Source organism: Nelumbo nucifera, chromosome 1 (genome assembly GCF_055504915.1).
Source record: "Nelumbo nucifera cultivar China Antique chromosome 1, China Antique-T2T, whole genome shotgun sequence".
In the NCBI taxonomy this organism is placed as follows: domain Eukaryota; kingdom Viridiplantae; phylum Streptophyta; class Magnoliopsida; order Proteales; family Nelumbonaceae; genus Nelumbo; species Nelumbo nucifera.
In genome coordinates this window covers 105884454-105910691 of record NC_142649.1, presented here as the reverse complement: position 1 = coordinate 105910691, position 26238 = coordinate 105884454, and the positions used below count along the sequence as shown (strand labels likewise).

Genomic DNA, 26238 nt, shown 5'->3' with positions numbered 1-26238 from the left:
TTCTGATGGACTTTGTGAAAAGATAAAATCCCTTTGTCTTCAAATAATTAAAGTGGATCCCCTTTGTGAAAGACAAATCCTTTTGTCATTAACCTGCAAAATAATCTGCAAATCCTTTTGTTTTTCATATTTCGAATTTTGAGTAGGGGTAAAGTGAAACCCCTTTGTTGTTCGATCCCTCTGTATAGTTCTTCGTAGAAAAAGAAAAGTAAAACATGTAATAGGAGGAGAATAAGAACGAAACCCTCACGGCCTTTCCCATCTACTCTAGGTAAAACCTTGAATGCTTAGAAACTGAAATCCCTTGTTCACTCATCTGAGTTTAAGAGAAAAGTCTTTAGTGGAGAAGAGAAATTAGAGAGATCAGCGGTTGTGCAAACTAGAAAAGAAATGAACGAGGATGTTAAGGTTTCTTGACATCAACCTGCAAACCGCTACCCGGGTTGAACGGGTCAGCATTTTTATGATTAAATCAACATTTTTTTTTTTATAAAACAGTCTAGGCTTTAAATGGAATCGAAAATGACCAATTTCTGGGTTGAACGGTTCAACCACCCGGGTCAACGGCATTTTTAAAACCATGATCCAGATAACTGAAATACTTTCTGGAGATCCACAATTCAAGGAACAATGCCCTCGTATTCCTCTTCCTCGTAGCTCCATAAGCAACAGTTAAAACTTAAAAGCCACCAAGTTGCCTGATCCGAGAAACATGCCTCAGTCTCAGAGGCGCCCTAGCAAATCCCTGATATTGGAAATGACTGACATAAAGAGACGATAATTCATAATCACGTAGTTTAGGATTTATCCAAACATCATAATTACATTGTTTACCCTCATGCTCATGCAGAGAGTATTAGACAAGCTTTGCTCTTTACCTTGGAGAGGTCACAATGTCCGATATTGATAGTAGCAATAAGAGCAAAGAAATTAAAAAGATGGTCTCATTATTATTCTTCAAGGACGATCTCCCGAAAGAGCGTTCTGTACTTATCGTCCATTCAGTGAACTACCATTTAGCAGTAGGGCCTGTAACGCATAGGTCTTCTGAACCTAGGAACCTTTCTGCAGTAGGCAAACAACATATTTCTCAACAATTCAGTAAAATAACACTGATAAGAGAAAAACAAGACAGAGGAGAGTTATCCATAGTACAGGAAGAAGGGAAAAGAAAAGAGTGCATGGGACAAACAGAAACATACCCGTACCCATATGGAGAGTAGAAGTAAGGAGGCACATAAGGCCTCCTGAATCGGCACCCCAAGTATGGGCTAAAGCGTCTTGGACGGAACTGCTTCATCCCAGGAATATTGGTTCTTTTAGGCAAAACCTGCAAGGATGCCATATTCACAAGGTGCATGCATGTTAGTATGAAAATTTCGACCCTGAAACTGAAGATGCACGTCTGTGAATTACAAGAATTTTAACCTTTAATTGGCGACCGTGTAATTCAGATTCATTCAGAAGGAGAGCCTCTTGAACAGCTTCCATTTCCAGAAATTCTACATAAGCAAAACCTTTTGGCTGGCCAAACTTGTCAGTCAGGATGGTGACTCTGTTCACTGTTCCACATGATTGGAAATGCTGTTGCACTTCCTCTGGGGTGCATGAATAATCAACCTACAAATATAATAGATTTGTAGTTTTGAATAACAATTTAGTAAGATTGGAACAACAGGAGCAATTGGAAATGATATATTTAGCAGCAGTGGAACAATGATTGGAATTTGGAACAACAGATGCTAATCATAACTACAAGTGTCAAAAATTTAGTGTATGATACAAGCTCCACTTTCAATAGCAACTACATCGTAATTCTTTTATGAATAACATGGTAAAATCCCATAATTTGAAAAAGCATGCATTTTATACAGCATGAGCTGACACAGTTTTATTTCCAGATTGTTGTTTGATAAGCTTATCTTCATAATTTTACTACTCAACTAACCACATTAAATGCAAATATAATCTTTTACTCGTATATTATCTATGAAAGAGACTGAAAGGAACTTCCACACATATTCTCTCTTCAGAATCTTTCTGATGATTCCATTCTCTAATTTGAGACCACTGATGATTTCTTAATGGATTTGACTTTGATATTATAGAGTAAGATTTCTGCACACCCCCAGGGGCACTTACAGTGTTTTGAGCTGCAAGATGCGAAATTTTCAATCAAGGATAAAATATCACCTTCCTATGGGAGTAATGTGCAAATGTTTTCATATATTTATACAAATAAATCTAGAAATGATGATAGTACGAAATGTTGTTGAGATATAATTTGTAGCAAAAAAAATACACAAAACATCTCCAGCAATGATAGTAGGATAATTTTGCAATATTCAAAACCTTTTATCTTGTGGCTGGTGTGGCCATCAGTTGTATTAGACAATCAAATACGCTTTAGACATCCATGAAATACTAAAATGTGAGACAACTCCCAAAGAAAAATATTGTAAACTTTGTATGATTTCGCAGTCACAATGAATCTTTGGTGAAAACATCACTTGTATTTTATCATATATATAGGCAAACCACATGAGAACAAGAGTCATGAAAAAGAGATCAAAGATCCCTCACCAAATGTTGCAAGGTAAATCAGATGTTCCCAATGAACTAACGACCATCACCAGTAGAACTCTGTCTTCTGCAGCTAAGACAGCATATGCCAGGAACTTGCCTTTCAATTCACATCAAGCTGGAATTCTTTCGCCATCACACTAAAATATTTCCAATCATGGGGTCTTTTTCTTTTCCATTTTCTTTAGTTGCTATAGGAAACTTATCTGTTTTCCCCTCATTTTTTTGTTCACTTTCACTTCAAAAAAATGGTGCAATTCTTTGTTTTTTTCCTTTCCTTTTCTTTCTATCTTCCCTTATGGCCATCTAGGGAGTATCCCTTACTTGCCTTCTCTTAGTTTTTCTTTCTTTTCCTTCTTTTTAATTCATACATAAACTTTTTTTTTCAATTTTCTTTTTCTTTTCAAGTACAAACAAATTTTAATACCAGAATAACTTCATCTACCCCAGCTATTGGGTAACAAATCCAGCGCTAATTTATAAGTGAACTTGAAGAATGGAGAATGACCCTGCGATCATTGTCAGACATAAAGTCAACTCATGACTCAAGGAGTACCCACAACCATTCCAAAGATTTCAAAAGAAAAGGTCAAACATCAGAAAAAAAAAAGAAAAGAAGAGAAGAAAAACTGTTGTCAGGCTACACTTTTTGTATGAAACATTGGTAATTTGGTATCAATACTTCAATTATCAACAACTGAATGAGCAATAGAAGAAACCAAATATTATTGATCAAAAACACTAGAAGAAAACAAACACACAATGCAGAAACCAGTGTAGAAAGATCTCAGTTGCTAAATTGGAAATGGACCATGCTTCCTGAATACCCAAACAAGGAAATGTAACAGAAATATCAAAAAGATCGGAACAGAATAATCAGATAAATGATCTTTCATTTAATTTTGAGATTATGAAAAAAGGTTATACTTTTAATTATACAGATTTAATCATGATTTTCAATATGAAGGATTCATTCCTAGAACAGCAAAGGTGGATAGATGTGGAAGACCCTGTTAGTAGCCAGTAGGGCTGTTCACCAAATAGTAAAAAACAACCAAACTGGCCCAACTCAACCCAATTGGTCAGTTCCCAAATAAAGTTGTTCGCTTCGGTTTAGTGAAATGCGGAACCCAAATAGTCAGTTCAGTTTCGGTTTAGTTAATTGTAAACTGAACTGAAGCCAACTAGTCATATATTAGTGAGCTGTCACATATCACAAAAAACCCTAAGCTAGCCTCCTGCTATCCTTCTTTATGTGTTTTTTGTTTTGTTATTCAACTTTTCAACCAGTCCTCTCCTGTCTCCCAGAATGTTACAAGGTGGATGTGGCAGTGGATGGTCCTTAATTCTTATGGTCCTTGGGTGCTCCAAATTCATATTAAGGGGTTGACAACTTTTTTGAGAAGTATCAATTCATTAGAAGTAAAAGCACTCAAACCACAAACCCATTGGGAGAGACAAACAGACTTTCAAAGTCAAAAAGATAACTATAAAAAGAACTGTCAACTTTAAACTGAATCAAAGACCAAGAAAACAGCTTCTGCAGGATCTTCTGCCACACTTCATCTTCATGACAGCTTTTGTTTTGAAATATCCTTGAGTTTCTTTCTTGCCATATCGACCATAATACGGCACCTGGAATCAGATGCCATAAAATTTTCCCTTTCTTGCTTAGGCCTTGTACTCTCCAGCTGTTAAGGAGTTAACAATTTTTACGAGCACTCTCCAGAATTCATTCAAAGAAATGAACATGTAGGCTCATTTGCAGATTCTAAATAACCGCTAGTCAGATTCGCCAACTAAGTTGGTCTTTATCTGCATAATGTGACTATGGCATGTAAAATCCAGGATAGCACTAAGAGAAAGATGGTTACTGGAATCATCCATGTTGCATTTAACAGAACTTCCCATGTGTCTCCAATTCAACTAGCCTTATTTCCAACTACTTGGGGTTGGCTATATGAATCGTGTCCTGCCAATTGTGCTATATTAAGACACACATATACACACTTGTCAATAGGGTTCAGATTCTCTAGTAGCCTTTGCTACCTTACAAAGAATTGTGCCAAGCAGCCTTAACATCCTGGACAGACTATGCCTCCTTACATTTCCATTTCATATTATTAATACGGTCCAGATTCCCTAGTAGTTAACTAGTTATCCCCAATAGAATTGGTTTTTGTTCACTCCTTGTTTATCAAAGGCATCTACCAAACTGTTAGCCAATCTTTATGTCTAACTTCTCTCACTATATGTCTACAATGCCACACTCTTGGATTATAACGTGGAAGCCAGTCAATTATTACTGAGGAATCTCAATCTACCAGGAGAATTCTATAATTTAATGTCTTGCCCAATTTTAGTCCCTGGTGTAGTGTTAATAATTCAGCCCTCATTGAGTCACCTTGGCCAACAGGTCCAGAGTATAATGCCAAAACCACACCATCGCTAACCTCAAAGAGCACCAATGGAGTCAACCAATGGACCTTCATGGGTTCCCTAAGCTGTGTCCATCATAGTTTCGCTTTATTTGGTTTAGTTTCAAAGAATGCCAACAAATTTGTATTGTTCTTCCTGTTGAGGTAGAAGCAATCGTAACTTGTCATCATCTCAAGATATCCTCAATAGAAAATGACTTAAAGGTTTTCACAAGAGCTTAACCCAGTGAACAACCTTAATCCAGATATTTTCCATCAAGACCTTTTGTATGGTTTTTTCCTTAAAGATTCTTGTGTTTCCTCCTTCCCATATGGGCCATGTTTTTTTTGGATAGGTTCCATATGAGCCATGGTATTACAGCCCTTGCATTCTCCAAATTATCCTCTTGCTAGATACTCCTAGATACTACAAGCAAAAGTGTAGGAGGTTAATAAGTAGAAGGTAGCTTTCCAACTTGCTCTACATAAATAAGCACATGTATCTTCTCCTTGCTCTTTAAGAGCCTTCTACTTGCACCAAATCATTCCACACTAGTGTGCACCCATGGGTCTTGCACAGTTCCTCCATTTTTATCTTAGACAGTAATACAACATTTTTTCTTTTGATAAATGAATGGTATTTTTATTAGGCATAGGAGAAGTGTACAATTAGCCTAAAAGGAGGCACGAGGTGTTACCTCCCCTTAGAGCTGAACACTGATAAAAAGCACACTCTAACTGGAAATTACAATTACAAGGTAGCCCACAACAAATCACCCCTTGATACCCCTTGTTTAGCCAAGGAATCAGCCATAGCATTTGCTGTTCTGCTGACCCACTGAAAGCTAACTGCCATATTCCTTGTCAGCCAATTAACTTTCTTCAAAAGGTCCCTGTAACCCCAAAAAACTGTTTCTGGATTCGATAGCCAGCCCACTACCACCTTGGAGTCCCACTCAACTATCAAGTTCTTGACTCCCAATTGGTAAGCAACTTGTAAACCTTGCACCAGTGCTAATATCTCAGCCCTTGTAGATTCTCCAACTCCCGCTGGTCCTGAGAACAAGGATAGGATGTTGCTATCCTTGTCTCTCAAGATCCCTCCTATACCCGAGGGCCCTGGACTATGACTGCTTCCATCAAAATTTAGTTTAACCACTCTTGCTAAGGAGGATTCCATTCAGCTTGTAGTCTGTTCTTTGTGGCAGCTGTGGATGCCATTGCTGCCCAATTCCTCCTTAAATCATCGTAAGAGTTCATGAACAGGTCTGAAGTTTTCAACCAGAAAATTGTCCTTGTCAGTATACATTCCTTTACATCAGCAATACTTCTCTCCTCTTGAAAAATTCTAGCATTTCTCTCCTCCCAAATTGTCCACAAACCAGTTGCTCTTATGCACTTCCACATTAAGTTCCCTCTCTTTGTCAGTCGCCCAAAGGCAAACGGTTCAAAGAGTAGATTTTCTTCAGAGGGCAAATTCCACCTACACCCAAATAGCATTAAAACCAATTCCAAGTACTGGCAGCAAAAAAGCAAGATATCAGCGAATGGTGACAGTCCTCATTCTTCACTTTACATAAAAAGTACTAGTTTGGGGACAAACACATATAAGGTTTCTTTTGCAAATTTTCCAAGTATTGATCTTACCATAGTAGGCTTCCCAACAGAACACAGCTATTTTAGGAGGAATTGGCCTTGACCATATCTCTTTAACAAGGAAAACCCGAGAGGAGGGAGAGGAAAAAGGGGATTTAAAGAAAGAGGCACAAGTGAAAGAGCCACTCAGGATCAATGTCCAAATCCTTTTATTAGGTTTAGGAGGGTCCAAACACACAGACTCTAGAAGAAGCAAGAGCTCTAAAACACAAATGGACTCATCATCCCTTAGGCCTCTACAAAACCCAAAATCCTAGTTTTAGGCCAAAGGGAGATCAGGGGGGAAAGGAATCTTGAGATGGAATAAAGAGGGAGATAGAATAAAGAGATGGGAAAAGATCTTTTAGAGGTTGAGTGCCCACCCAAACGTCTTCCCGAAAGAGGACAGAATTTCTAGAGAAGACGTCAAACCTTACAAACCTGAGGAATTTGGGAAGAGTGCTAGAGATTGCCTTCCAAGGCAATGTGAGTAAAGCCCTTCGAGATACCCCAGCATCCCAGCCGGAAACGGAACAGCCATGGATACTCTTTACCACTTCATACCATAACCTCTCTCTCTTTCCAATGGCCACCTCCAAAGCAATTTACCTAGAAGAGCTTCACTCTTGCACATTACATTCCCTAACCCTAGTCCTTTTTTGCTTCGGCTCACCACTTCCCACCTAACCAAGTGATCTTTTTTCTCTTCCCCAAGTTCCCATAGGAAGTCCCTCATCAATTTTTCTAGCCTCTTAGCCTCCCTGTTGGGTATCCTAAAGACTGAAAGGAAGTAGACTGAAAAATTGGCTAGTGTTGCTTTAATCGAAGTTACTCTACACCCCAGAAAAATATAGTTTCTCTTCCAAGCTGCCAATCTCTTTTCGAATTTTTCCACCACAGGGTTCCAAAATCTACTTTCCTTTGGGTTAACAGCCAAGAGGCTAAAGGCGTAGTTGAGGCGTAGTGGCTCAAAAAGATGAGGCGTAAGCCTCAAAAAATTAAGAAAAAAAATAATTAAAATTTATAAATGATAAAAATAACATGTAATATACCAAGTTAGAATGATGGAAGGTACAAATATCCATAAAATAGAATTTTGTAAGCAATAAGTTTTAACTTTTAAGCATTAAATAAAATAAGAAAAAATCATCTAACAATTATAAACATTTTACATTTTAGGTTTCAAAATGCAATAGTACAAAATTATTCATATGAATAATCATCTTATATAATGGGCATTAGATTTATGGTCATCCAACAGTTGTGAAGAAAAGAAACAATGTAGTTGATTTGATCTATGCAAAAAAAATCAATAAAAAGAAAAATAAATCCATTAGAAAAAAATAAGAAAAACAACAAACTTGGGATGTTAAATTAGAATATTAAGAAAAAAAATCCACTTGATTTATCCAAGAGAAACAAATAACTTGATTGGCCTTTTTTATGCATTAAACTCTTTTTTTTTTGATAAATATAAATAAAAGTTGGAGTGCAACACGAGGACTTCCCAGGAGGTCACCCATCCAAGAAATACTCTCGCCCAATTTGCATTAAACTCTATTAGGCTAAAGTACTAAGAGAAACTAATAAAACTTGATTTGCCCTATTGGTTTTTCATTTTTACTCTTTTTATTTGACCCATAATTATTAAAGTGCCTTTTCTATATATTTTGAGCTATAAAAATGCATAAAATAATGTATTTTTTGCATGGAATCACTAAATAATGTTGATATTTGAGGCTTACGCCTTTTTACACCTCATGTTACGCCTCACGCCTTGAGGCTTGAGGCTTACGCCTCATTCTGACAAAGGCTTAAGCCCCAAACCAAAGTTATGAGGCTTAAGCCTTGAGGCAAAATTTGAATGCCTCATGCCTTAAGGTTTAAGCCTTTTAAAACAATGTTATCACCTAGGGGAAGTCCTAAATAGGGTAAAAGCCATTGTGACCAAATGCACTCTAAACAGGTTGCAATGGACTCCAACTCCCCTCTTTCAAAATGTTTAAGATTAATCAGTTTTGTGTTGTTTTATGAGTAGATGGTTTATGTTAGTTGTTAGATAGGAGGTGGGGACCACAGTAGTTATGTGAGTCCAAATTTTATTATGTTTTTGAGTCTTATATATGCTGTTTTATGTTATGCCGCCCTATAAGGGCATCGTTGTCTTTGTACTACTCTTATATTTTTAGTATAAATAATAAGTGAAGGGGGCAGCCAGATTATTGCTCTCTTTTCTTTTCAAGATCTCTTCTTCTCCTTCTCTCTTCCTTCTCTCTTCAAGAAACTACTTTTTCTGTTCATATTTTTGAATTCAGCATATTTCTACTTGGTATCAGAGCCTCAGCTAAGGTTCTTGAAGCATTCTCATGCAGCCCTAGTTCTTGGATATTTTGGTGGGATCTAGTCATTAGGAAGGTATCTACTATTCAGCTTCAAAGTTGGACTCTTTGTTTTTTATCTTATCTTGGGCACCCAGGTATTGTTAGTTTTCTTTTGTTATTCTGAAGAGGGCAGTTTAAGTTTCTGGAATTTTCTGAGCCTCCTGGAGAGATCGATTCACTCTTCTCTCTCTTGGGAGGCATGGAGAGGAGAGAGATTTCTCTCCGAATAGGGTTTTCTTCTTCCAGAAGGGTTGGTTTCAGTGTGTGTGATATTGAATTGCCTTTGGAAGATCTCCAATCTATTTTTTCTTACTGTTGAACTGTTTGAAGTAAGATGGAGAGTTGGAGTACCGAGGTGAAATCCACCGGTACCATGGGACTGGATGTTGGAGGTAGTAGTGATATTTTTTGGGTCTGGAATCATTACTAAAGTAAAACTTGATGGTACAAATTATTTAGAGTGGGCACAATCAACCAAGATGGCTATTGGTGCCCGTGGAAAATTAGGATACATCACTGAGAAGGAGAAGAAGCCTAGTATAGATTATTTTCAATGGGTGTAAGAGAATTACATAGTAATGTCCTGGCTGTGTAATTCTATGTTACCTCATATTAGAAAAAAATTCCTATGGGCTAATACTGCTAAGGAGATTTGGGATGGAGTGACTAAAACCTACTCTCGGAAGCAAAATGTAGCTAGAGCCTATCAGTTAAGGAATCAAGTGATTAGTGTAAAACAGGGAGAAAAACCCCTTGTCATGTATTTCTCCATGCTAAAAACCCTTTGGCAGGAAATAGATAACTTAGAAACTGTGGTATGGGAAAGTGTAAGTGGTGCAGCAACCTATCAAAAACTGGTAGAGAAAAATAGGGTTTTTGAGTTCATGGTAGGGCTGAACCCTGAATTTGACATTGCCAGGCAGCATATTCTTTCTAGGGAGAGTGTGACACTCTCTCAAGCATATGCTTTTGTTTCTGGAGAGGAGAGCAGGAGGAATATCATGCTGAGACAGCCTGGGATTGACCAGTCGACTATGGTTAGTACAACCAAACCTAAGCCGAATGGAGACAAGGGGAGCAGTGAGACTAGAAGGGAAGATAAGAAGGACTTGGTGTGTGTGATTATTGTAAGAAACCTAAGCATATCAGGGATACTTGTTGGAAGCTTCATCCAAATCTTATGCCTGCCCGAATAAGGAACAAGAAGGGAAATGCAAATGTGGCCACTACAAGAGACTGTTCAGCCCCTCTTTCCCAAATTGATTGGGAATCCATTGCAGTAGCAGCAGTGAGCTAGCTCTAGCTCTAGCCTTTCAGATGGATAGTAGAGTGCAAGAGCTAACTACACCACTTCTTTTGCACACACAGGTAGTTCATATGCAACTGCAAATCTTGCATCCACTTCAGGTAAGGAGGGACCTCCTTGGATTATAGACTCAAGAGCATCTGAGCATATGACTAATGTCCCTACCCTTTTCAGTTCCTATCAGTTGTGCTTTGGTTAGTGACAGAGTCTATACAGCAGATGGTTCACATATTCCCATTACTGGGAAGGGGACAGTTAGAGTGACCAATGATATTACTTTATCTTCTGTCTTGCATGTCCCTAGACTTCATACCAACCTACTTTCTGTTAGTTCTTTGACAAAAAATTTGAATTGTCCAGTGACCTTTCTTCCTAGTAATTGTGTTTTGCAGGATCTAGAGTCAAAGAAGATGATTGGGAGTGGTCGTGAGGTGAATGAAGTCTACCTTCTGGATGAGAATCTGAAACATCAGAGCCATCATGTTAGCAACAGCAGTAGTAGTGGGTCAAAGTCAGTGAGCCAGATTATGCTTTGGCACAATCACTTGGGACATCTTTCTTTTAGTTCATTGAAATTTCTTTTCCCAAAGTTATTTGAGTCTGTTCAGTTATCTACCTTGGAGTGTGAGAGTTGTCAGTTAGGAAAGCATTGTAGACATTCTTTTAAGCCAAGTAATAAAAGAAGTACTTTTGCTTTTAATATTGTTCACACTGATGTATGGAGGCCATATCATATTCCTTCCATGGGAGGATACCGTTATTTTCTCTTATTTGTGAATGATTATACGTGGTATTCTTGGATATATTTGATGAGATCACGAAATGAGGTTCCTAACTTGGTATGACAGTTCCACCAGATGGTTCTCACACAATTTGGAGTGAGAACTAAGGCTTTTAGATCAGATAATGCCAGAGAGTATTTTGAGGACCTGACCACAATCCTTGAAGCATGGTGTGTGCTTCAATAAGTCTTATGGTGTGTGCTTCAGTTCCTGTGCATTGCTGGGGAGGTGCAGTTCTTATAGCCATGCATTTGATTAACCATGTTCCTTCACGAACTTTGGGGTTTAAGGTGCCATTTAGCCTTCTTTTTCCAGATGGAGAGATATTTCACATACCTCTGAGGGTTTTGGTAGTGTTTTGTTTGTTTACATTCTCGGCCCCCATCGCAAGAAATTGGATCCTAAGGCCAAAAAATTTGTTTTCCTTGGGTATGCTCAGAACCAAAAGGGGTATTGTTGTTATGATCCTGTGTCGAGGAGCAAATTTGTCACTATGGATGTTACCTTTTTTGAATCCACCTTCTTCCTCTCGAGTGGTTCTCCTCAGGGGGAGAGTTTTGGGGAAAACTTACAATTTGTTCCTCTTCCTGCTTCTTTTGTGCCTCCATCAAAAGGGGTATTGTTGTTATGATCCTATGTCGAGAAGCAGATTTGTCACTATGGGTGTCACCTTTTTTGAATCCACCTTCTCGAGTGGTTCTCCTCAGGGGGAAAGTTTTGGGGAGAACTTACAGTCTGTTCCTCTTCTTGTTTCTTTTGTGCCTCCATCAGTTTCATTGCCTGAGCCACTACAAGTAGTCTCACAGAAATATCAGCGCCGGCAGACGATGGTCGACTCCACACATCCTCAACCCACACCACTCTCTATCAGTCCTTCTGAAGCTCCAGATTCAACAGATACAATTCTAGGTATTCCCCTTGAGCCTAAGCCTATTATGTTTTCTAATGATAATGTTCCTGTACCTAACCATTGTTGCAACTGATCCCACTGACCTTGATCTTCCCATTGCACTTCGCAAAGGGAAGAGAAAGTGTACAACCCATTGCATTTCACACCATCTTTCCTATAGTGCCTTATCACTCTCCTACCAAGCTTTTATTTTTTCCCGGGATTTTGTATCTATACCAAGAATGTTACTGAGACTCTCTCCAAACTTGAGTGGAAAACAGACATGCAAGAAGAGATGGAAAGCCTTGGTTAAAAACCAAACTTGGGAAATAGTTGATCTCCCTCCAGACAAGGAGACAGTCGAATGTAGATGGGTATTCACTGTAAAGTATAGGGCCGATGGCAAGATAGAGAAGTACAAGGCAAAGTTGGTGGCAAAAGGGTATACTCAAACCTATGGTGTTGATTATTTGGAAACCTTTGCACGATAGCTAAGATGAGTTCAATTTGTATTCTTTTATCTCTGACAACCACCTATTCATGGCCATTGTTTTAGCTTAATGTTAAAAATGCTTTCCTTAATGGTGATTTATAGGAAGAGGTATATTAGGACATTCCAGCAGGTTTTTATGAAAATATTGGTAAAGGAAAGGTGTGTAAACTCAGAAAATCATTGTATGGTCTGAAACAGTCACCTAGGGCTTGGTTTGATAGGTTTAGAGGGGCACTTAGTCGTTTTGGGTACACTCAAACCCAGTCTGATCACACTCTCTTTGTAAAGAAGAGAGATGCTCTAGTGTCAATTTTGATTGTGTATGTGGATGATATAGTGGTTACAGGAAATGATTTGGAGGAGATTTGATGATCTCAAAAAATCATTGCAACAAGAATTTGAGATCGAAGATCTTGGTGAGCTCAAATACTTCTTGGGGATTGAAGTTACAAGATCTAAGCATGGGATTTTCATCTCTCAGAGAAAGTATGTACTTGACCTATTGTGAGAGACTAGGAAGTTGGGAACCAAACTAGCAGACACTCCTATTGATCCAAATCATAGAATTAATGTTGTAGATGGTGAGCTAGTAAAAGATGTGGGAGATATCAAAGAATGGTGGGCCGACTGCTATATTTGTGAATGACATGACCAGATATTTCCTATGCTGTCAGTGTTGTGAGAAAATACATGCATGCACCTCGGGTTCAGCACTGGGAAGCTAATGAGAGAATACTTGCATATCTGAAAAAGCACCCTAGCAGAGAAATTCTTTTCTCAAATCATGAAAATCCGAAGTTAGAATCTTATACAGATGCAGACTAGGCAGGGTGCTTAGATGACAAGAGGTCTACATCAGGAGTGTGTACATTTGTAGGTAGAAACTTGATCTCATGGAAGAGTAAGCAAGCGGTTGTGGCAAGGTAGTGCAGAGGCTGAGTATAGATCCATGGCTCATGGTGCCTTAGAACTTCTTTGGGTTAGATCTCTTTTGAGTGAGATTAGGGTGAAAGCAGAGGAACCTATGATGATGTACTGTGACAATCAGGCTGTAATCAATATTGCCCACAATCCAATTCAGCATGACAGGACAAAACACATTGAAGTTGATAGACACTTCATAAGAGAAAGGGTAACAGCCAGAGAAGTCTACTTGTCTTATGTCTCTTCAGAGTTGCAGTTGGCTGATGTTCTCGCTAAAGGGGTGGCAAAGAACAAGCTTGAACATGATCTACGCAAGTTGGGAATGTATGACATTTACTCCCAACTTAAGGGGGAGTGTTGAAGATTAATTAGTTTTGTGTTGTTTTATGACTAGATGTTTTATGTTAGTTGTTAGATAGGAGGTGGGGACCACAGTAGTTATGTGAGTCCAAATTTTATTATGTTTTTGAGTCTTATATATGCTGTTTTATGTTATGCCACCCCGGCCAAATTATTGCTCTCTTTTCTTTTCAAGATCTCTTCTTCTCCTTCTCTCTTCAAGAAACTACTTTTCGTTCATATTTTTGAATTCAGCAGATTTCTACTCAAAACAATGTTAGCACCTAGGGGAAGTCCTAAATAGGATAAAGGCCATTGTGACCAAATTCACTCTAAACAGGCTGCAATGGACTCCAACTCCCCTCTATTTAGGTTTATCCCCACCACACAACTCTTCTCAAGGTTGATTTTCAGGTTTAAAGCCTTCTCAAAGAGAATTATTAAGCTCTTCAATTTTTTTTTTTGTAAAAGGTAAGGTATTTTATTAAATCACATAACATTACAAAGGAGCCTAGGCCAGTAGAGGCTGCCTAGAGCCACCTCAAAATTAAGCTCTTCAAATTTCTCACCACCCTTAGGTCACACCACTCACAGAATATTATAATGCCATCCGTAAACTGGAGATGAGTAATTGGAACTATGTCTCTGCCTATTCTCCACCCTCTTAATGACCCGACCCTGTCCGCTTCTGATATGAGTCTGCTAAAAGCATCAACAACTAGTGTGAATAAGAAAGGAGACAGGGGTCACCTTGCCTTAGGCCCCTATAGGCTGGGAAGAAATCATTAACTACCCATTGACTAAGATAGAGTAATGCAGCCATTTATCCATTTGCACCATTTGTCCCCAAACCCGCATTTCCTTAGCACCTCTAACAGAAAACTCCAACCCACTAGATCATAGGCCTTTTCAAGATCCAGTTTGCAAACAAAACCTTGATTACCCGATCTCATTTCCTCCACACATTCATTTGCTATGAATCTGATCAATTATTTATCTCCCTTGAACAAAAGCACCTTGAGCTTGACTAATGAGGGAGGGGAGCACCTTTTTAATCCTCAGAGATAGGACCTTAGCCAAAATCTTGTACACACTAGCCACCAAGCTAATAGGTCTGAAATCCTTAGGATGCTTAGCCTCTTTCTTATTTGGAAGAAAGCCATAGTAAACCCATCCAGCCTGGGTGCTTTGGATCTGTCCATTGATAAAACAGCTTGCCTAATCTCCTCCTCCTCAAAGTTCCTTTCTAACCAACCTTTGCTTTCTTCAATTAGTCTCTGCCAAGTCACACCTTCCAATTCTACTCTAGTGCCTAGGGGTCTCCTCAAAATAGATTTGAAGTGATCAACAAAACAATTGGCTATCTCCTCTTGGGAATTATAAACTAGCCCTTTCACTTCGAATTTAGTTACCAGATTTTCCTTCTCCTTCCATCAGTTAGTCCGTGGAAGAATTTAGTGTTTTCATCACCTTCCTTGATCAGTTTACATCTAAATTTTTGCCTCCAAGAAATTTCCTCTCGCAAGAGGACCTCTTCTAGATCCCTTTTCGGTTTCCACCACCGCTCTCTTTCTTGAGAGTTCATGGTTCTTTGGGATTCCTTCATATCCAAATCCTCTATTTGGGACATCAAAGAAGATTTCATTTTTTTTTCTATTCTCCCAAAATTGATCCATGTTCCATTCTTTCAAATTTGACCTCAAACTTTTCAATTTTTTGTGAAGTCTTACCCCTTTCCACTTCACTCCCCCTTATTTCTATGCTCCACCATTACTTAATCTTCTTCACAAAGTCCGAGTGTGTCAACCGCATGCTTTCAAACCTAAAGGGTCGAGGTCCTAGCCTGAAAGGCTCCTGTTAATGGGACAATGAATAGAAGTAATTCTGGGTAGAGCTCTAGAAATCAAATCCCCCCAATTGTTTCCCCATCCTTCATTAAAAAGGAATCTATCTATCTTTGAGCAAGTTGGTTTTTCCTAAAAACTGGACCAGATGTAGTGCGCTTGCAACAGAGGGAGTTCCTTTAACTCGTAGTTATTTATAAAATCATTGAACTTCCTTATGCTTGTTGTAATGGTTTGTTGGGGATAATTTGATTCATTAGTAAACCGAATTACATTGAAATCCCCTCCCAAACACCAAAGACCTTCCCAAATCCCTTGAATCCCATATAATTCCTCCCAAAATCCATTCCTCTCTTTGTAAGTACTTGGTCCATATATATTAGTTAGTGCCCATGTTAATCCATCCTCCACTACCCTAAACTTTAATGACACCAAGAAGTTTCCTATTAGCTCCTCCACTACCTGCACAACATCCTCTCTCCAGAGTGTAACGGTACCCCCCAAAGCCCCCCAAGAAGGTGCAAAGACCCAACTTATTCCCCTTGATTTCCAAATACTTTTTGCCCATCTTCTATCGACTTCAGCTAATTTGGTCTCCTGTAACATCACAATATCCGACCTTTCCCTAAGGAGATCCTTAATAAGCCTTCTCTTCCTCGCACTCCCTAGACCCCTAACATTCCAGCTAATGATTTTCATGAAAACAAAGATTTCTAAGCCCACCTCAAAGAGCAAGCCTCTACTTGGAGGCTTTCCTTCTCCCCCCCTCTTCCACTGAATTCCAGATCTTCTATGTCTAAAATCAATCTCTACTTGGAGGCTTTTCTGCTACTTTTGGTCTCTTCGGGTTTCCTAAAAGATCCTCTAAAAATTCTTCCATGCACCTATACTCCTCGAGGAGGATGCAAATCTGTTCCCAAATCCTTTCTAATTCCTCATTATGCAACTTTCCTTCAACAAAGTCTCTTACGCCCTTCTCTAAGCTGTCTCCATTAGATGCATTTGCAGGAACACAAAACATCAAATAAACTGAAAATGTTAGGCTCATAAACTAAAATACTTTAATTTGTTTACCACTTGCTCTACACAAATGAGCACATCTGTCTTCTCCTTGCTCTTTTAGAGCCTTCTACTTGCACCAAATCATTCCACATTAGTGTGCACTCATTGGTCTTGCACAGTTCTACCATATCTGTCTTTAGACAGTAATAGAACATTGAACACTAGAAAACTTGAAAGCTTGCCTCCATTAGATGCATTTGCAGGGATGGAAACATCGAATAAACTGAAAATGTCAGGTTCATAAACTAAAATACTTTAATTTGCTCAAGTTGAAAAATAAATTTCATTATCCCATTCCATGCATTAAGCTAAATCTGATTGTCATGCAATACCACATAAACAAAAGGTATGCCCATTAAAAGAAGGATACAATGCATATAGAATGTAAACTAAAAGCCATGCAACCTATGTAATAAATATGTATGCATATAAAATGCATGCATGTATTCAAGTTTCTGATCAATAGTATGTTAACACATGCAAGCATACAAAGTATAAAAAAAAGAAACTTAGAAATATATCATTTCAATGTTTAACAGAAGCAAAGGCATCTGGAATTCTGTATATATCTATTCATGCACAAAGAGCTTTTATGAGCAAAAGTGAAAGGAACGAATCAGCATGCTGAAAAAGGAATCACAGCAGAGCTGCAGAGGCAGTTTTCTTCAAGTGTGTCTTAAGGAAATGCATAAGAACTCTACATATGATAAATTGTGAAGCGAAGGATCATGAACCTCACATTACCAACAAACACTGATCGAGAATCTCCCTCCTCCCTACTTGCCTGAATTGCAGCAGCACTAGCTGGATCTGTGGCACAACACAATTTCATCTAGAGGAAACAAATAGCCAATAAAAACAACAAAAAGAAAATTAAACAAAGGAATTACAATAATTAAGATGTACAACCACCTTGCTACTCTAAACCATTAATGTCTTTATAATAGCTACAAAAACTAAAAGAAGCAATTTTGTTATTGAAGAGTGTATCACTTTTCTGTCCTCAACTAACTATTATGTTATGCATAACTCTTCCCTTTCTAACTTTCATATGTCTAATGCAAAATGCCTCTGAATGTCAAAGCAAAAGCCTATACATCTAACAAAACCACACAAGGCTCTCACTACTATTGAAGGTTATATAGATACATTTGTTCCAAATCCCTTACGAAGTAGTTAAAGAAAAGTAGTCAGGTCCAAATAAATCATCATCTAAGCCTTGTCCCAACTATATGGGGTCAGCTACATAAATCCTGTTTTGCCATTCCATTTTGTTTAGTGTCACACCCTAGCACGGGCATGAAAAAGACAACCCAGGATCCATGAGAACAAGAGTTTGGCAGAAGTTTTAATGCCAGCTACCAAACTGACACAACCCTCCTTAATCCAGGATAGGGATTGGTGGTGTAAGACAAGCTCATATTGTTAAAGCTTTCCAAAGAAATCAATCTTTCTTACTTATATTATATGCTTGCCACACCACTCCATCCAGCACCACCCAACCTAACCTAAAAGGCACCATAGAGTATTTCCACAATCTCCAAGTAAAGCTGCAATGCAAGAGATGTTCATTATGTCCCCCATAACTTGCAAGAGTTAACCAAGCACATCATCCTCTTGATCAGCTCGTCAATTGTGAAGACTTCCATGGGAAGCAAGTTTACAGTGCTTTTATTGCACTTTGCCTTTTCTATATATATCAAATGATTTATGATACTGATGTAGGCGCATTCAGCTGGCCAATGCGGGGCTGACACGTGTCGGCCAGCGGGCACCAGCAGAGGCCAATAGTGAGGCACGCGGTGTGGCCATGTGTGGACCAGGCAGGCCCAATCGCGGGGCACCATGTGGCTCCGCCATATCCTCACACTTAGCCCTCGTATGGCTCGCATTTGGACCATCCAAGCTAGCCCCCATACGGCTCGCATCTAGGCCGCCCGAGCCCAACTACCCCCTAGGCATCTCCGGTTATAAATACAAGGCACCTCCCACAAGGTAAGGCTCTCTAGAATCTTTAAGACTCTTGATATTCTTCTTACCGAGGACTTAGTGCTTACTAGTGACCTCGTCTGGGTGCCTCTGCATTGAACCTTCTACTTACCTTGTGCGAACACTAACTTGACCGTCGAAGTCCTCGCCTCGGGTCTTCACCCGAGGCCTCTGACACTTCCTTCCTTGCAGAGTAAACTCAAGCCCCTTTGGACCCCTCGTACGCTCAAGCGAGCATCCCGACTTCGACACCAACTCTTTCGAGATCATCCACCTCGGCCCCTAGGCCTTGGCCTCTCTAGTACTTGAGAAGGTAGTCTGCCTCAGCCTCCAACCCTCAGCCTCGGCACACCTCTCCAGCCTTCAACCTGCCCTCGGCTTTGGCTCCCTTTGGAAGCACCTTAGAGACTCGAAGCCCTCGACCGTGTCCCGGATCTCAAGAGTGAAATTACAGTGTTGCCCTCGACCAATCCGAGCAACAACAATTGGTGCCGTTTGTGGGAAATGTCACTATGACATTCTCCCATCCAACTTAAACCTTAAAACTCTCCTAAGCACCGGTCAACATGGCACGAAGAGCTAGGAACGCTCCGAACCTGGTCACCAATGAGTAGTTCCAGGCGGTCCTCGACCATCTGGAATACCTCACCCAATGTGTTGACCAAGTTTGCCCCAGGCAGGAGACCACCCTCGAGGGGACCGCCCCGCCAGGGCATCGGGACATCAAAGCCAACACAAGTCCGCAGAACCACAAGCACTCGGCCCTACTGACCCTCAGCGGGCAAAGCCCTCAGAATCCGGAAACAACCGCCCTGCTAGCCTGCCTCAGAGGAGTGCAAGGCCTCCCAACCGAAGGGAGGAAGAGTCGGCATGGTCCAACGACAGTCACCAGCCCTCTTAGCAGCACCATCGCCACCGAAGGGATAACCCCAAGGATGAAGGCGGGCACTTCGACCGTCGTAGCGCCCACTCAAGGGCCGAGGGCAGATGCCGCACCTCTCCCCTGCCAGTCTCGGACCTCCGCGACGTCCTGGATGACCGCCCTGCCAAACGAGAGCCGCGGTCCTGCCTCAGAGTACTTCAGAGTTCGTGCCAACCTCCGCCAGGCCCGCCAAGACAAAGACAAGGAGAAAGCTCCAACTGACCCTCGGATTGCGGAGCTACGAGCCAAGCTCGGAGCCGTCAGGGACGAGCTCCGCCAAGTTTGGGAGAGCCGAGCTGACACCTCGGCCGACCAAAGAAATCCGACGGGGAGGATGGACACCTTCACCCTGGACATCATCTCCGAGCCTCTCCCCCAGCACTTCAAAGCTCCCACACTGGAGATGTACGATGAGAACATAGACCCTGACGACCACCTGGAAAGTTTCAAAAAGCTCATGATACTCTATGGGTATTTCAACGCCTTGACGTGTCAGACTTTCCAGGTCACTTTCAAGGGGGCCGCCCGTCATTGGTTCTCCAGTCTCCCGCCTCGGTCAATTATCTCGTGAGAGCAGTTCGCTAACCTGTTATCCTTGCTCGCTTCATCAATAGCAGGCGATGCCAGAAGAGCATGGTCTCGCTAATGTCCATCAAGCAAAAATAGGGTGAGAGTCTGCGATCCTATATCAACCGCTTCAAAAAAGAAGATCTCGAGGTCCGTGACCTCGACCCCATGGTCTCTATGTACGTTGCTATCAACGGACTCTGACCCGGCTCAGCCCTAAAGTGCTCGGTAGCCAAGACCCCGCCGGAAACAACCGCCCTGCTAGCCTGCCTCAGAAGAGTGCAAGGCCTCCCAACCGAAGGGAGGAAGAGTCGGCATGGTCCAACGACAGTCACCAGCCCTCTTAGCAGCACCATCGCCACCGAAGGTATAACCCCCAGGACGAAGGCGGGCACTTCGACCGTCGTAGCGCCCACTCAAGGGCCGAGGGCAGATGCCGCACCTCTCCCCTGCCAGTCTCGGACCTCCGCGACGTCCTGGATGACCGCCATGCCAAACGAGAGTCGCGGTCCTGCCTCAGAGTACTTCAGAGTTCGTGCCAACCTCCGCCAGGCCCGCCAAGACAAAGACAAGGAGAAAGCTCCAACTGACCCTCGGATTGCGGAGCTACGAGCCAAGCTCGGAGCCGTCAGGGACGAGCTCCGCCAAGTTCGGGAGAGCCGAGCTGACACCTCGGCCGACCAAATAAATCCGACGAGGAGGATGGACACCTTCACCCTGGACATCATCTCCGAGCCTCTCCCCCAGCACTTCAAAGCTCCCACACTGGAGATGTACGGTGAGAACTTAGACCTTGACGACCACCTGGAAAGTTTCAAAAAGCTCATGATACTCTATGGGTATTTCAACGCCTTGACATGTCAGACTTTCCAGGGGGCCGCCCGTCATTGGTTCTCCAGTCTCCCGCCTCGGTCAATTATCTCGTGAGAGCAGTTCGCTAACCTGTTATCCTTGCTCGCTTCATCAATAGCAGGCGATGCCAGAAGAGCATGGTCTCGCTAATGTCCATCAAGCAGAAACAGGGTGAGAGTCTGCGATCCTATATCAACCGCTTCAAAAAAGATCTCGAGGTCCGTGACCTCAACCCCATGGTCTCCATGTACGTTGCTATCAACGGACTCTAACCCGGCTCAGCCCTAAAGTGCTCGGTAGCCAAGACCCCGCCGAAAACCAAAATGCAGTTCCTCAAGAAAGCCCAAAAGTACATCGCGGCCAAGGAGGCTTCGGCTGGAGACCACCAAGAAAGGGAAGCCAAGCACAACAACAGACCCCCGGAGAAGAAAAGGAAGAGCGGAGACCATCACAACAACAACAACAAGGACAACAAGAACTCGTCGGCCTTGGCCTTGGCTTACAGTCAATATACGCCACTCAACTCCACCAGGACCCAGATCTTGATGCAGGTCAGTAAGGACAAGTACGTAAAGTGGCCAGAGAAAATGAAGAGGAACCCCAAGAGGGGAAACCCGAAAAAATATTGCAAGTACCACCGCAGCACCGGCCACGACACCAAGGACTACTACGAGTTAAAAAATGAGATAGTGTCCCTCATCCAACGAAGGCATCTTAAGCAATTCGTCAGAGGCGAGCCCGGTGCCTCATCCTCCCAACAGCAGCAGCAACAACAACACTAGCAAGTAGTCGGCATCATCGACGTCATCGCCAGGGGAACGACCTTGGCCCGCAAGGCCTACGCCAGATAGTTGAGCATCCATAGGCCTGCCCCCAAGAAGATGAAGCCTTAGGAAACTCTCGCCTTCATGGACGAGGACCTGAGAGGGGTTACGGTACCACATGATGACGCCCTCGTGATCTTGCCCATCATCGCCAACTTCATAGTAAAGAGGATCCTCGTCAATAGTGGCTCCTTGGCCGACGTCCTCTTCTACGAAGCGTTTGAGAAGATGAAGATAGCGCCCGAGCGCCTCCATCCTGCTGACGTTCCACTAGTCAGCTTCTCCGAGCGCATGGTCCTTGAGGGTGGCTATGCGCGTCGGCCTTCAGCCCTCAGCCTCGGCACACCCCTCTAGCCTTCAACCCGCCCTCAGCTTCGGCTCCCTTTGGAAGCACCTCGAAGCCTCAAAGCCCTCGACCGTGTCCCAGATCTCAGGAGTGAAATTACAGTGTTGCCCTCAGCCAATCCGAGCGACAACAGATACTATATAATGTCATGAATCAAGAAGCTCTACAATCAACTTCTGATCCTAGCAATTTCCTGTTTAGTTTCCAAAAATGTTTGATGGTGTTCACCCAAGCTACTATGTTGGGAAAAAATGGTGATTTAGAGTTAGGTGGGTCTTCTATAAAAAAATGTGAGTAATTTATGTCCCCTTTAAGTTCCACTACTCTTCTACATTTGCTTCTGAAGGATAGAAGTTTGCTCAAGTTTATGTCCCTTTGCTCTTCTATATTAATTTTTTTTCACACATTTGCTTGGCTGGCAACAATACGACCTGAGAGAGAGACAGAGAGAAAGGTTCATGGGAAACCTTCCCAAACCAGAGTGCCCCTAGAAAAACTACAATGCATAAATGGCACAATCAGACAGATGGAGACAAGTAGACAAAATTCAAAGTCAGTTTCAAGTACCCACTTCCTTTGGTTGATTGAGAGGTTTGAAAAATATCCAAAGAGCTATCCTAAATTAGCCATACTAGCAACCGAGTTTTTTCTAGATTTTGCATTTACTTCTATCAAAATAGTTACATAATCTTCTAAAACAAATCCTACCATAAGGCAACGAATAGTTTTCTTTAGTACCTAAATTTTGGAATTTTCTGATGATCCACTGAAAGGCTCTATAGTGCTCGGTAACCATCCTTACCAATCCCATTAGTCCCACCTCCATTTATTTATCAAATAATGTTTGACAATACATCTTTGGGACAGATATGGTGTTAACTTTAACTTATTTATACACGAAATCTTTGAGGAAATAAAAAAAAAAAAAAAAAAAAAAAAACAAAGAAGAAGAAGAAAGAAAGAGAGAAAAACAAAGACACAAAAACGAAAAACTTCTACAATCCATTGTACTTGTCTAATAATCATAGTTCCCCAAGGAAAAGGAATACGAAAATTGAAAAGCAAAAAAGGGACAGACGCATCAATCTTAATCCTTACATTATACATGTATTCGACTAGAAAGGGGGAAATTATAAATCTATAAGAGAGGATCCAAACTATCAACGAAACGAAGAACTCAAACCAAAAAAATAGGAACAATAAGAAAAAAAAAAGAACCTTGCACGGCACCCATTTCCTTCTCGACTTTAGCCTGCATCTCACGAAGAGCGGCTGCTTCTTCTTCCATCTCCTTCAACCGTTTCTTCATCTCGTCCAATTCCTGCAAACCCGGAAAAAATCGAGACTTGTATGTTATTGCCGCCCAGAAGTCCTTCCATTACCTGGGTTTCGACGGAGACCCCATGACCTAATAAAGGAAAGGAAAAGAAGAAGAAACGAAACCTTGACAGCATCGCCATCCGCCCTAGCCATCTCGACCTCCGCAGCATTTCCATCCATGTCTCCTTCCATCTCTCCCTCGTCTGGGATGTCTCCGCCATAAACCTCGTGTTCCTCCTCATCCATCTCTCTCTCTCTGCCGCTCGGCCGCTCTTTCTCGGCTTCTCGCAACTTATAATGTATCTTTTTTTTTTGGGAAAATTCAGGAACATTACCCTGAATTCAGTCCCCCACCTTCTAAATGCGTCAGTAGTCTAAACTACCGTTAGTTCATATCATCCATACGCATTAAATAATTTTAAAATAACAAAATTACCTTTTATGATTTTCTAATCATTTTATCCATTTCGTATGTGTTGATTTTCTGATCAACCGGACGGATCACCAGTTTCATAATCCATCTTTACCTATTCTTCTTTTTAACACTTACAGGTAAAATGATTATAAAAATATCATAAAGGATAATTTTATCATTTTAAAATTATTTAATGTGTATTTGATGTCACATAACTATATTGACTAACTTTCAATTAACGAGAGGACCCATTAGATACAATTTAAAATTTTAAAGTATTTGTACATACACGTTTCCAAATTTCATGATATTTTTTCGGAATTTTTCCTGTTTCTTTAGAGTTCAGATCTCATGCCCACAAAAACTTTACCCACATTTACCCACATAGCATGAAGAATATCTCATCCTCCTACATAATATTGTGCAGGGAGAGATTGGAGGGAAGGAATTTTTAGGCATTCGTGAATCCCCGATTGAAATGGTGTCGTCTCATCACTCCCTGAGTCTATACGAACAGCAACTATGCTGTTTCACCACTCCCTCAAAATTCCTTCCCTCCAATCGGGGAAGGAGATGTTGCTGCTGAGTTTAGATCCGCCGTTGCAACGGCGGTGTTGAGACGGGAAAGAGATAGAGAACGAAAGGGGGAGGAGAGGTTGTTGCCGAGCTCAGGTCTACCGTTGCAACGGTGGTGATGAGACGAGAAAGAGATAGAGAACGAAAGGGGGAGGAGAGGTTGCCGCCGAGCTCAGATCCGTCGTTGCAACGACGGTGATGAGACAGGAAAGAGATAGAGAACAAAAGGGGTAGGAGAGGTTGCCGCCAAGCTTAGATCCGCTGTTGCAACGGCGGTGATGAGATGGGAAAGAGATAGAAAACGAAAGGGGGAGGAGAGGTTTTCGCCAAGCTCAGATCTGCCGTTAGAAGTAGATAAACTTGGAGGGAGAGATGGCAAATTGCTGCTTCAAGAGGAAGAAACAGGGTGGTGACGGTGGTGGGGTGTGGGACGAAGAAGAAGAAAGAGTACAAAAAAGTAGAGGGAGAGGGAGAGGGAGAGAGAAGATAAGAGAGAGTTGGAAGGGGTTGCTGCTGTTACTTGGTGTTGGAAAGTCTACTCGCCATCGCTCTCTCAACAAAGAAGATGAATAGTAAACTTTCGAATTGATTAGAGCTCATCTCCTAAATGAAAACTTCATATAACTACAGGAGGTTATCATAATGAAGCAGATAAGGATAGGAAAATGCTTTGCAAATTTTCGTAAAAGCAAGAGATTTTCACGAACCAGAGAAGAATCTAAACGGAGTTGGAGACTAACGCAGCGAAATTCACGCACAGCTCATGATGGCTGACATGGCAAAATTTTGTGTTTGGATACTTTGAACACGAGCTTTTGTAAAATGGGTATTTGAAAAAAATTATACATCAATAAACGTTTTCCATTTGAATTAATAACGAAAGGGTGATTATTGTCAAATTTTTAAAAGTTCAAGAGAGGTTTTTGTTAAAATAAAATTATAGGGAAAACTTTTATGATTGTCAGAAACTTGAAGGGAGGTTTTTGTATTTTACCTTATTTATTTAGAAGAATCTAAAGAAGTTGAGTTCTGTGGTGGTAGACTGGCCAATAGGATGGAGTAGTAGATTGAACTAAAATAGATAGTAATTGAAGAAGTAGCACTCGTTAGAGAATAAAAGTGACTGTTTTCCTTTCGATTGGGTAGGAAATAATCGTTGCAAATTGCAATCCTATTTTTTTTCCTCTTTCTAACTCTCACGTGTTGTAGAATAATAGAGGGCAAATTTGATATTTTATTTTTCTGTCAATATTTAGGAACGATGTCAATTGCCAAAAACTTTAAAGGTATTTTAATTAAGAGAAATTTTCCAATTAGTACCCTATACTTTGGGCCTACTTTCACTTTGGTCTCTGAACTTTAAAATACAACAATTCAGTATCCAAACTTTCAAAACATGCCAATCCAGTACCTATTGTTAGTCAACCCATTAATCAACCATTAAGTGGCATTTGAAAAGATGCAAATGCCCTTCAAGTGTCCTCTAATTCTCTTTATTCATGTGACCCCAACTTTTTTGAATAGAAGAGACAAGGAGTTGGGACCGTTCATTTTTTGTCAACATTTGGATGGTTGATAAAGAAAATTAGATGACATTCAAATGACATTTTTGTTTTTTCAAAATGTCACTTAATGGCCGATTAATAGGCTGGTTAACGGTAGGTATTAAATTGACATGTTTTGAAAGTTCAGGTACTGAATTGTTGCATTTTAAAGTTTAGAGATCAAAGTTAAACTAGGCCTAAAGTACAATGTACTAATCGAGAATTTTC

General features: G+C 41.0%; 1 protein-coding gene across 4 annotated transcripts; it reads right to left on the bottom strand.

Annotated features, from left to right (window-relative positions):
* Positions 1-762: 762 nt before the first annotated feature.
* Positions 763-25122, bottom strand: LOC104608660 (polyadenylate-binding protein 2). 4 transcript variants are annotated; one of them, XR_016078463.1, is made up of 7 exons: positions 23599-25122; positions 23374-23476; positions 17395-17465; positions 2584-3092; positions 1429-1620; positions 1203-1330; positions 763-1065 (listed from the first exon to the last, which is right to left on the bottom strand). XR_016078463.1 is itself a non-coding variant. In XM_088891178.1 (6 exons), exons 1-6 carry the CDS (start codon positions 23719-23721, stop codon positions 1017-1019), a joined length of 666 nt encoding a protein of 221 aa, XP_088747304.1. In that variant the 5' UTR covers positions 23722-25075; the 3' UTR covers positions 763-1016. The 4 variants fall into 4 exon arrangements, 3 of the variants coding, with proteins under 3 accessions (XP_088747304.1, XP_088747307.1, XP_010273012.1); XM_088891178.1 differs by lacking the exon at positions 2584-3092 and having other exon boundaries at positions 23599-25075; XM_088891181.1 differs by lacking the exon at positions 2584-3092 and having other exon boundaries at positions 1209-1330; positions 23599-25075.
* Between the last annotated feature and the right edge of the window lie 1116 nt (positions 25123-26238).

Bases quoted from the DNA above. Each gene is read 5' to 3' on its own strand.
- LOC104608660 (XM_088891178.1), bottom strand. From the start codon at position 23,721: ATGGATGAGGAGGAACACGAGGTTTATGGCGGAGACATCCCAGACGAG. The intron at 23,477-23,598 runs GTTTCGTTTCTT...CCGGGTTTGCAG, and splicing joins CGGATGGCGATGCTGTCAAG to GAATTGGACGAGATGAAGAA. The intron at 1,066-1,202 runs GTATGTTTCTGT...TGCCTACTGCAG, and splicing joins TACTCTCCATATGGGTACGG to AAAGGTTCCTAGGTTCAGAA.